At 40.4% G+C, this 12,272-nt stretch overlaps 1 protein-coding gene across 12 annotated transcripts in view; it reads left to right on the forward strand.

Moving 5' to 3' along the window:
- Positions 2,087–12,272, forward strand: part of LRCH3 (leucine rich repeats and calponin homology domain containing 3) — a 133,287-nt gene continuing 123,101 nt past the window's right edge. For 11 of the 12 annotated variants that reach the window (XM_005670142.3, XM_005670145.3, XM_005670144.3 and 8 more), the window contains exon 1: positions 2,089–2,393. In XM_005670142.3, coding sequence (XP_005670199.1) covers positions 2,132–2,393 — 262 coding nt within the window. In that variant the 5' untranslated portion in view covers positions 2,089–2,131. Of the gene's footprint in view, positions 2,394–12,272 lie in introns of all 12 variants that reach the window. The other variant, XM_013982361.2, reaches the window with a different exon arrangement.

A 12,272-nucleotide genomic window follows, 5' to 3' on the forward strand; every position in this document is an offset into this window, starting at 1 on the left:
GATACTAGTTGGGTTCATTAACCACTGAGCCACGACAGGAACTCTGAAAAATTGTTTTTTTTTCTTCCTCCTAACTTTCTGTATTAGAACATAACCTCTGTTGTATTAGGACATAACCCATCTTCCATCTCTGCTTCTTCCCACTCATTCTTACTATATTTAAAGTAAGATGGACTTCTTTTGGTGCAGTGGCTTAAGGTTGGACTTCTGTGGTGCAGTAGGTTAAGGATCTGGCATTGTCACTGCAGTGGCTTGGGTCACTGCCGTGGCAGGGGTTCTATCCCTGGCCCAGGAACTTCTGTATGTCACAGGCAAGGCAAAAAACCACAAAAAACAACTATTGATATATTCAACTGTAGGATATGGAAGGTAATTGTAGAGTTTAACATATTAAGGGCCTTAAAATCTACTTGGCTAGGAGTTCCCTGTGGCTCAGTAGGTTAAGGATCTGTGGTGTGGGTTTGATCCTTAGCCTGGAATCTTCCATGTGCCCCACTGCGGCCAAAAAAAAAAAGTTCACAGAACCACCATTACTGATCTGAGCAACCATTACTGATCAGCTTTGGTACTGAGATTAAACTTTTTTACAGGGATTCTTATAGTGACTGAGTGGCTAACGAATCCAACTAGGAACCATGAGGTTGTAGGTTCCATCCCTGTCCTCTCTCAGTGGGTTAAGGATCTGGCGTTCCCATGAACTGTGGTGTAGGTTGCAGACATGGCTCAGATCCTGCGTTGATGTGGCTCTGGTGTAGGCCAGTGGCTACAGCTCCAATCACATCCCTAGCCTGGGAACCTCCATATGCCACAGGTGCGGCCTTAGAAAAAGACAAAAAAAAAAAAAAAAAAAAAAAAAAAAAAAACCACCTTTTTTGCAATCCCTTGCATTTAGGAGTTGGACAAGTACTAATTAAGGTTTCATTGAAGAGTTGCACCATGAATGATGGACGGGCTCTCTCCAACCTTATTTTCTTTTGCTCTTTGACATGATCTTTATGGCCTGTGGTGATGTTCTCCGCATGTACCATTAGAAATCACACCTGGATGTGTTGATGCTGATGTACCTTCCAGCATACCTCACATCAGAATCCTTGAGATTTGATTCAAAACCTCATCTATGACTGCATTTCACTGAATTCTGGTGGTTAATCCCCACCACCCCTATTAGGCCCTTTTTTTGTGGTTTTAATCTAATTGGTTTATTTGTCCGGATTCTAATTACATTACAATCTAAGAAAAGGACTGTATCTGACAGTCTATTTCCCATGGTAAAAGTTCATTGATTGTAGGGGAAATGTACATCATTTAGCAGGAATGGCTTAAGTGTGTTAAAGCAGCAATATGCTGGACTAGTTGCAATATATATGAGCTCTAATTGGTTTAAAATGTAGTATTTTCTACTTTTTCAGTAACTTTTTTTTTTTGACTATTTCTTAAAATTGTCTCTAAGCCCTACGTGTAGATTATGGCCAGATCATTTTATATTTCTCAATTTTGGTTCCAGACCAAAAATTTGAACTTTAATACCTCTCACCCAGCTTTATTCACCAATCTTGCCTAAGGGACAGATACTATTTAAGGTGCTTATTTTCGTTAAACTATTTCGTAAAAGGAAAGGCCTAAAATATCTATACGTCCCTTTCAGTGAGAATTATGACATTTGAGAGCCAGGTTAACACTTCTTTTCCTCTCGGGCAATAATAGTTAATAAATCTGCAAGTCTCCATTGAGATCATTTGGCTTATAGAATGACAGGAGTCAGGAAATGTTTCTCATCTCACCACCCAAATTTCTGGCACCAACGGTATTGAGCCTTAATGTTTAATCTAGTACTGAAGGAGGACGGTGGAGAAGTTTTGGTGAGGAGCGTGGTCTGAAAAGTATTTTTATAGAGGCTTGTCGGATAGGTTACTGGGACTAGAGCAGGGCGCCGCTCCCAATTTGTGAGTTCCGTTTTAATTTCGCTTGGAAACCTCAAGTGGGCGGGGGCTAGCGCCGGGGTAAGCGGAGGGGCCCTGCAGCCCAGCCCATCAAGGGACCCGTCCGGGGTCTGCAAGCCCCTTTCCCCGCCCACCCATCATCTGGCCGCGCATGCGCTGCGCGGGCGGGCCAGAGAGTTGTCGGCTAGGAAATGGCGGCCGCAGGGTTGGTGGCTGTGGCCACGGCTACAGAGTACTCTGGCCCGGGAACGTCGGGAGGTAACCTCTCCGTTGTTAACTGCGGCCCAAACTCCGGCACAGGCCCTGGTCCCGGCCCGGGCTCGTGGAGCCGCTCCCTCGACCGAGCGCTGGAGGAGGCGGCGGTAACCGGGGTGCTGAGCCTGAGCGGCCGGAAACTGAGGGAGTTTCCCCGGGGAGCGGCCAACCACGACCTGACGGACACCACCCGTGCGGGTGAGTGGGGCGGGGGTCATCCCTGCCTACAGGAGGCCCGGGGCATAGCCAGAGGCGGCCCCAGCCTATGGGGGGGAAATCGCGAGTGGTTACAGCAACTGGTCCCGTAGCTTCGAGTCGGGACTCGGGCAACGGGGAGAAGCTGGCGGCCCCCACCCACCCAGCCCCGGGGCCTGCGGGCCAGACCCCGAGCTTGGGGCCAGGCGGACAGTAACACCCCCTTCCCCGGCGGGGGAAGAGCACCGTAGAGGACTGCCGGGTAGTCTTACTCTCCTAGAAAATTAACTTCTGCCACTGCTGAGCTAGACCCTTGCTCCGCCGGGATTCTTCAGGCCCTTTCGAATTTGGGATGCCAGATTGACTTGCTAAGATTTGGGATTGTAGCGCGCTCATGATAGGTCAGAATAGCATTGGTCACTGCATTGTCAGGGGGGCATGACTCTCTGCACTGGCCTCTTTTTATAAGAGTTGTGTTTTTAGTGTGAACCCGAACGCTTTAATTTTTTTCTCTTTCCCCTTCATCTAGCTGACTTACCCAGTGTACTTGTGAAAATAACTAGAGCCCACCTTCAGATACCCACTCTTTTCCTCTCTCCTCATGCGGCCTCCAGAAAAGTTGAAGGAAGAAAACTGTTTAGAAAAGATAAACATAGGTTGCCTACCGTTTCTGTATTTAATGCTTTTTAACCCCCCCCCCAGTACTTTACCGTATACTTATTTTTGAACACAGAAAAGATAATAAATCAAGTATTATCTGATTTTCTTGGTTGTAGAGAACAATCTCTGGTGACTGAGGTGTTCAGCATAATGTTTCTCTTGTGTTTAAAATATAGCTTCCTCAGGGAGTAGATTAAAAAGGGAATCAATATAAAGGAGAAAAAAAGCCCCTTACTTATAGTATGGTATGATGTAATTATTTTCATATGTTTTTGCAACCAAAGAATGTGTAGAACTTTGTGTTTTAACCTTTCCTATGTTTGTGCACTCATTAAGATTGATAAGTATTACACATAACTGACTCATGTTAGAAAAAGAAACAGAACTGTTAAACTACTTCAAGAAACTATTCTTTCCAAATAAATTTTTCCTCTAGTGTAAAATTGAAAAAATCAGATGCCTACTTGTTTATAATCTCTTCTTGAAAACAGTTGTACTGAATATACTTTGTATTTTTTAGTGAATGACATTAAAATTAAACTTTCCTGCTGATCTAAATATGAACAGCCACTTGGCTTTTACATATGTTCTGATAGTAAACATCTAAAATTGTCATTCATACCCCAGATTTCATGATTCTGTTCAGGAGATGGATGGAGTAGTGATTTCTTATTGGTGTCATTTCAGTATTACTACATTAAGCCTGAAGTTAAAGAACAAGGTGATTACAGGAGTTTATCGAGCTCATTATCTTACCTGCTTTTAAATAGTTCTAAAAGGAACAATGTGTTTTGCCTTTAAGAAATATTTTATTAACCGACAAAACCCAACGGCATTTATACAGAAGAATAAGTAATCCCAATGAGTTTTTCCCTTACCATGCTCTGAATTTTTAATTCATTAGTATCTACACTTATTTTATTACTTTAATATTAAGTTTCTTCATAAACCAAATTTTTTGTTGGTTAACATTTTATCTGGTCAAAAAGTGTAAAGAAAAAAAAGTTTACAAGGTGCTTTATAACCTACTAGACTAGATTCATTTCTGACATGTTAGAAATATCACTTATTAAGTATAAGTAATCTTTGGCAACCCTTGCTAAGTACAAAAATAGTGAATTAGTCTCTGAATTATTTTAAATGTCTAATTTTATGTGGATAACATTATTGAGTTTTCACTGTTTCCTATTCATTATCATAGGTGTTTTAAAATACATTGCCTTTCTAAGTGCTTAACAATCAGTGGATTAAATATTATTATCCTGGAGTTTCTGCTGTGGTGCACCGCACCGGGATTGGTGTCCTTGTGGTATCGTTGTCTCTGCAGTGTTAGGACACAGGTTCCATCCCTGCAACTGTGCATCAGATCTAATCCCTGGCTGGGCAACATCATGTGCCACAGGGAGGCCAAAAAAGAAAAAAAAAATTATTATCCCAAATTTGCATATGAGGAATCACTCAGAACTTATAGATGAGAAATCACTCAGAGTCATATAAATAGTACTAGTGGTAGACTTTCAGCCTGGGTCCATCTTATTACTCTTCTCTGCACTATACCACACAGCCTCCTTAGGTACAGATAGGTATTACCATTACTGCTTTTACAGATAGTGAAACCAAGTTTGGAGAGTTTGCTCAAACACCTGTAGCTAAAGGCCAAGGAAAGTGGTATTAGCCAGGACTTGAGCCTGATTCAGATCCTGTTTGAGGTAACACTAAAACCATCATCTACTTGTTTCACGGGGTACTTTGAATTCAGACCCACCTTATGTTAGCTAAAATGTTTTGTTCAGACCCTATAGAAAATTTAAAGCCAAGAAAATTATATGAGTGCTATATTTATCAAAACTGCCACGCAGTCTGTTCTTTCTTAATGTATAGACTCTATCTGGTAGAGCTGCTGTCTTTACATTTTAAGAAACAGCACATATTACCTATACTGTTTATAACTTGACATGATTAAAATTCTTTGGAGTTCCTGTTGTGGCTCATCAGTAATGAAGCTGAGCAGTATCCATGAGGATTCGGGTTCAATCCCTGGCCTTGCTCAGTGGGTTAAAGATCTGGCATTGCTGTGGCTGTGGCATAGGCTGGCAGCTGCAGCTCTGATTGACTCCTAGCCTGGGAACCTCCGTGTGCTGCAGGCGAGGTTCTAAAAAGCAAAATAAAATAAAATTCATCATGCAACATTTTCCTGAGACTTTCCTTCCTGTTTGTTTAAAAGGTAGATCTTTAGTAAAACAGAAATATTTATTTGGGAATAAGTTACTTAATTCAGTGGACAACGAAGATCTTAAATCAGGGGAAACTTTTTAGGGCAGAACAGTTTTAACTTGGATTTAGGGAGGCAGAAATGAGAAGGAAAGCCATTCTGGGCAGTGGACAACAGAAGTGTGTGCACATTACTCAGGCTTGCCAGTCAGTGTAGTCCATCCCTTTGGCAATAGTGATGGGTTCATAGATGGACATATTTTCCAGTAAGCACGTAAGAGTGTTAATTCTGAAGTTTTTATTGGAACTATTGAGAAAGAGGCATGCTTTGAACCCTGGGGTTGCTGAGATAATAAAATGTGAGCCTGGAGCTCACCAATAAATGAAAGCAGAGCCAAAAGATAGAAAGAGTGAGGCCAAGTTTGAATGATAATGTTTGAACCTTTGGATCAGTAGCCACGCCTTAAGTTAGTGGTATCCTTGGACTTTCTTGTTTTTTTGTTTTTTTTTTTTTTTGTCTTTTTTTGCCTTTTCTAGGGCCGCTCCCACCGCATATGGAGGTTCCCAGGCTAGGGGTTGAATCAGAGCTGTAGCCACCAGCCTACGCCAGAGCCACAGCAACTCGGGATCCGAGCTGCATCTGCGACCTACACCACAGCTCACGGCAATGCCAGATCCTCAACCCACAGAGCAAGTCCAGGGATGGAACCCACAACCTCATCGTTCCTAGTTGGATTCATTAACCACTGCCCCACGACGGGAACTCCTCCTTGGACTTTCAAATTATGCAAGCTAATAAATTCCCTTGCCTGCTTAATTTGAGTAGACTTCTTGACACGATGTAAGAGTTCGGACTATTATAGTGAGACTGCTTTTGATGAAGTTGTGGAGAGGTCAGTTAGGTCAGAATAAATAGTTGGATTAAAGAATATAAGAGCTACCTTTTGCCTTTAAGGCAGCTAGATTGATGATAGGTTTGGAAATAAGAAGACTAAATCACAGTCATTCATTCAGCAGATATACATGGAGGACCAAGACACTCCCTGTCCTCGAAGAACTCAAGGGAATCTAGCTAGTGGAGGAATAAGTAGATGTAAAGATTATTTGAATTGTCTAATAGTAGCAAAACTTTTTTGTGTAAGGCATTATGCTAGGTAATATAGTGGAAAGAAAAATAAGAGACTAACCTCTAAGTATAAAAAAATCAGTAATCTTATTGGGAGGCTGCAATAACAATCCAGGAATAAAAAACAGAGGTCATATTGGAAAATAAAAATGTACAAGTGCTGACTGAATTTATTTCTTTTTAAAGAGACAATGCATCGAATGACCGAGCCATTAAACCTAGAGGACTAGGAAGATGGTAATGCTCCTGATGATACCAGTAGCTAACATTTATTGAACTGTTAGTATATTCCAAATATTATACTGTTACATGTATATATATATATATATATATATATATATATATAAAATGGACACACAATAACCATTTGAATTGCAAGTACTATTTTTAACCCCGTTTTACATGTGAAAAAGTGGAGACAAGACTAATCTGATCAAGGTAATGCTAATAAATGACAGAGCTAGGATTCAAATTCAGATACATCTGAGCCTAAAACTCCTGTTTTTGATCTCTAAGCCATACTGACAAAGTTTGGTACACAATTTCCTGATACCTTTACAGGGCTGATAGCACATCTAGTTCATTGTGTGCAGCAAATAGAAATGCAAATCTGGAGCTCTAACAGTGAAGTTAGGACTGCAGAATTAATTGAGAGTCATAATGAACAGTTATGAGATTCTTGGAGAAAGAGTGTGGAAAGAGGAAAAGCTGATCACAGACAACCATGGGGTACACCAGCATTTAAAAAGGCAAAAAGCAGGGATTCTCCCATGGCTTAGCGTTTAAGGACTTGGCATTGTCACAGCTGTGGCTCTGGTTACAGCTGTGGCTTGAGTTTGATCCCTGGCCTGGAAACCTTTGTATACACAGGCGTGGCCAAAAATTTAAAAAAATTATAAATAATAAATAAAAAGGCAGGAAGAGGAATCAGCCTGAGAAAAAAACAAAGTTTCATAATTATACCAGAATTCAGAGACTTCTAAAGCCAAAGGAAGCAGAAGTAACCATTTTAGTTGTTTTACAAATGAGAAGCAGTCTCAGAGAGATTAAATGATGTGTTTAAGGTTATATAGCAAGGTGGTGCTGTTGCACAGAAGGCAAATAGGTTTATAGTCAGAGGTGTAAGAATCTTTTCTGGGAGTTCCTGTCATGGCTCAGCGGAAATGAATCCAACTAGGAACCATGAGGTTGTGGGTTCGATCCCTGGCCTTGCTCAGTGGGTTAAGGATCCAGCATTGCCGTGAGCTGTGGTGCAGGTCACAGATGCAGCTCAGATTTGGTGTTGCTGTGGCTGTGGTGTAGGCCAGTGGCTATAGCTCCAATTAGACCCCTAGCCTGGGAACCTTCATATGCTGCAGGTACAACCCTAAAAAGACAAAAGAAAAAAAAAAAAGAAATCTTTTCGGAATGAAATGTCCAAAAATGAAACCATGCATTCAGCTTTGGGGAAAAAACCTGTGGTTGAAGTCAAATGGGGAGACTAAGAAAAAAGAAAACAAATTGAAAAGTGGTGGGTGAGCCAAGGTAGCAAAATCCTATTGAAGCCATAAGAATTAAGGCTTTCTGGAAGTTCCCATTGTGGCTCAGTGGAAATGAACTCAACTAGAATCCCACTAGAATGCCCCTTTGATCCCTGGCGTTGCTCAGTGGGTTAAGGATCTAGCATTTGCCTAAGTGCAGTGTAGGTTGCACATATGCCTCAGATCCTGCATTGCTGTGGTGTAGGGTGGCAGCTGCAGTTCTGATATATCTCAGGTGCCCTAAAAAGCAAAAAAAAAAAAGAGGCTTTCGAGAATTGGGTACTTATTTCCTAGGTAAAGAATGATGATTGCTTAAAAGACTATGTAATTTTTTAAAAAGCAGTCTGTAATCCACAAAATTATGATTTCATTAGTCTTGAAAAAATGTATTGCAGTGTCATGTCTTAAGTAGAAATCATATTTTTCTTGGATCCTTATATATGTATATTTTGTATCAACCACAGTATATGTACTAGGGCAGTTCTGTCCAATATGGTAGTAGCCATATGTGGTTATTAAAATTAAAATGTTATAAATTTAAAATTTGGTTCCTCAGTCATTCTAGCCACATTTCAAGTGCTCAGTAGCCAAATATGTCATATTGGGCAGCACATTAGACAGACCTACTGTCTGTTGTATGGACAGCACAGATAATAGAACCTCTTCATCATCACAGAAAGTTATACTGTAAAGTGATGTTGGGGCATACTGACTCAAATAGAATTGAAATTTTCTTCAGCATTATTTATTTTATAAATTATACTTCTTTTGGCAGTATTTTTCTCTATCCATGAATACAGTAAGCCTCTGTGGTGATTAGAGATGAAAACACTTTTAGGGAGTTCCCATCATGGCGCAGTGGTTAATGAATCCGACTAGGAACCATGAGGTTTCGGGTTCCATCCCTGGCCTTGCTTAGTGGGTTAAGGATCCAGCGTTGCTGTGAACTGTGGTGTAGGTCGCAGACGAGGCTTGGATCCCGAGTTGCTGTGGCTCTGGTGTATGCCAGCAGCTACAGCTCAGATTAGACCCCTAGCCTGGGAACCTCCATATGCCACGGGTGTGGCCCTAGAAAAGACCAAAAAAAAAAAAAAAAGAAAACACTTTAAAATAATGGTTGAGAAGGCAGAAGCAAAGAGAGGAGGTAGCGGCAAATGGGGCTCAGTCATAATTACACGATCTTTGCTGACATCTCAGCTAACACCAAAGCTAATTTTATTTGATTAATCAGGCTGGTTCAGTTTAGTATACCTAAAAATCATTCTTTCTGATTTTAAAAATTGTATGTGCTCATTATAGTACAAAAAGTTATAAAGAAGACACTAAAGATCATTTGTAATTCCATTTATGGTAGTGAACCCTGGTTTGAAATCATCTAACATTTTCTTCATCAATATGTACAGTCACATCTTTTTTTTTTTTTTTCTGTCTTTTTAGGGCCACACTCACGGCACATGGAGCTTCCCAAGCTAGGGGTCCAGTCGGAGCTACAGCTGCCAACCTACGCCACAGCCACAACAATGCCAGATCCTTAACCCTGAGCAAGGCCAGGGATCGAACTTGCATCCTCATGGATGCTAGTCAGATTCGTTAACTGCTGAGCCACGATGGAAACTCCCCTGTACATTTTCATTTTTAAAAAAAATTCTAAAAATGGAATCATTCAAAGACTATTTTATTGTCTAATTTTTTTACTATGTGAGATACAAAATCAGAAAATATTAGGTCTGTAGCATAATTCTTAATAGTAGCCCACTATTGATACACATTGGGATTGTTTTCACCTTTCACAATTGCAAATGTATTTGCTGAGAATAGCTTAGTATTTATGTCTTGCAGACTTTTAAATTATTTCCTTAAGATAAATTCCTAGAAATATAATTGATTGGTTAAAAGGTATTCACAATTTTAGGGTCTTTTTAAAAAAAAATACAGATTGTAAAATCTTCCTTCCAGAAGGATTGTTCAGCTTAGATTTATACTAGTAGTGCATGCATTGTCATTACTTTGGACCCACTGATCTCATTCATTTTGATCTGTGTCAGTCTGGTAGGTGAGAGATAATATCTCCTTGTTCTGTATTCAGTATTATCTTGAGGAATGTAATTTTGACTACAATAAGCAAAAGTGGAGTTCCCATCATGGTGCAGCGGAAACGAATCTGACTAGGAACCATGGGGTTGAGGATTTGATCCCTGGCCTTGCTCAGTGGGTTAAGGATCCAGTGTTGCCATTAGCTGTGGTGTAGGTTGCAGATGTGGCTCGGATCTGGCGCATTGCTATGGCTGTGGTGTAGGCTGGCAGCTGTAGCTCAGATTGAACCCCTAGCTTGGGAGCCTCCATATGCTGTGGGTGCAGCCCTAAAAAAGCAAAAAAATTAAAAAAAAAAAATAAAAAGAAAGAAAAAGTTTATAAATACAAGGGGAAAATATTTAGTTTTTCTGTTTTTTCCTGTGACATTTTGTCATAGAACAAATTGAGAAACAAGTTCTTTGTGCATATATATAAACTCCTGCATATTTAATTTGATTCTTTTGTAATTGTAAATTGTATATTTACTATAGAACATTTGGGAAAGCAAATACACAAGGTAGAGAAAAGAAAAAAGGGATAGTGCTACTGCAAAGATAAACACTATGAACATTTTGACTTATTCTTCCAATTCTTTTTAAAATTTTTTAAAGTTTAAAAGAAATTTTATTTTATATATATATATATATTTTTTTTTTTTTTTGTCTTTTGTCTTTTGTCTTTTGTTGTTGTTGTTGTTGCTATTTCTTGGACCGCTCCCTTGGCATATGGAGATTCCCAGGCTAGGGGTTGAATTGGAGCTGTAGCCACCGGCCTGCGCCAGAGCCACAGCAACGTGGGATCCGAGCCGCGTCTGCAACCTACACCACAGCTCACGGCAACGCCGGATCGTTAACCCACTGAGCAAGGGCAGGGACCGAACCCGCAACCTCATGGTTCCTAGTCGGATTTGTTAACCACTGCGCCACGACGGGAACTCCTATATTTTTCTTTTTAGCATCTCACCCATGGCATATGGGAGTTCCCAGGCTAGGTGTCGAATTGGAGCTGCAGCTGCTGGATCATGCCACAGCCACGGCGATGCCAGTTCCAAGCCACACCTGTGACGTACACCACAGCTCACGGCAACACCAGATTCTTAACCCACTGAACAAGGCCAGGGCTTGAACCCACGTCCTCATGGATACTAGTCAAGTTTGTTATTGCTGAGTCACAATGGGAACTCCTCTTATGATAGAATTTTAGTGGCTGCGGAGAATCTAACTATATCTTTGTACTTAACCAGATAGCTTTTATTGGGCATTTAGACTATTTCTAATTTTTTATTATTAGAAATAATACTATGAACATTTTTATACATAACTCTTTGCTAATGTATTATTATTTCCTTTGGGTAAATTCCTGGAAGTGGAATTGTTCAAACAAATTGTATGCAGCTTTAAAAATGTAAATACAGGAGTTCCCTTTTGGCTCTGTGGGTTAAGAACCTGACATACTGTCTGTGAGGATGCAGGTTCAATCCCTGGCCTCACTCAGTGGATTAAGGATCCAGCCCTGCCACAAGCTGCAGTGTAGGTCATACATGTGGCTCAGATCTGGCATTGCCATGGCTGTGGCTTAGACCAGTATTGCAGTTCCAGTTCGACCCCTAGCCTGGGAACAACCATATGCCACAAATGTGGCCTTTAAAAATAAAATTAAAAAAAGTAAATACACATGATTTACACACAGAATTATAAAAAGCAGTTTCTCATATAAAAACTTACATATTGTATATAGCTTAACTAGGTTTATAGGCCACCCACAAAAACCTTTTTTTTTTCCTAAACATGAAAATCATTTCAACTCACTGATTTCATTCCTTTTTATACCTAAAGGCCATATCTCCCACATACCTCTTTATATAAAGAATGTGTGAATGTGTTAATGACACAGATTTCTTCTTTTTCTTTCTTTTTTTTTTTTTTTTTTTTCTTTTTCTTTTTAGGGCCGCACCTGTGCATAAGGAAGTTCCCAGGCTAGGGGTCAAATCGGAGCTACACCTGCCAGCCTACACCACAGCAACACAGGATCCTAGCCGCATCTTTGATCTGGCTCATGGCAATGCCGGATCCTTAACCCACTGAACCATGCCAGGGATCAAACCCATGCCCTCATGATTACTAGTTGGGTTCATTATCACTGAGCCACAACAGAAGCTTCAATGACACAGATTTTTATTGAAGTACCTCTAGCCTCAGAGAAGGTCCGAGGTATAGAGCTTGAAGTTACCTCAGTAGGGAACTTGAAATTTGAAGGCTTGGAATTTTTTAAAGAATTCTACCCTATGTTATG

This window comes from Sus scrofa, chromosome 13 (assembly GCF_000003025.6).
Source record: "Sus scrofa isolate TJ Tabasco breed Duroc chromosome 13, Sscrofa11.1, whole genome shotgun sequence".
NCBI lineage: Eukaryota > Metazoa > Chordata > Mammalia > Artiodactyla > Suidae > Sus > Sus scrofa.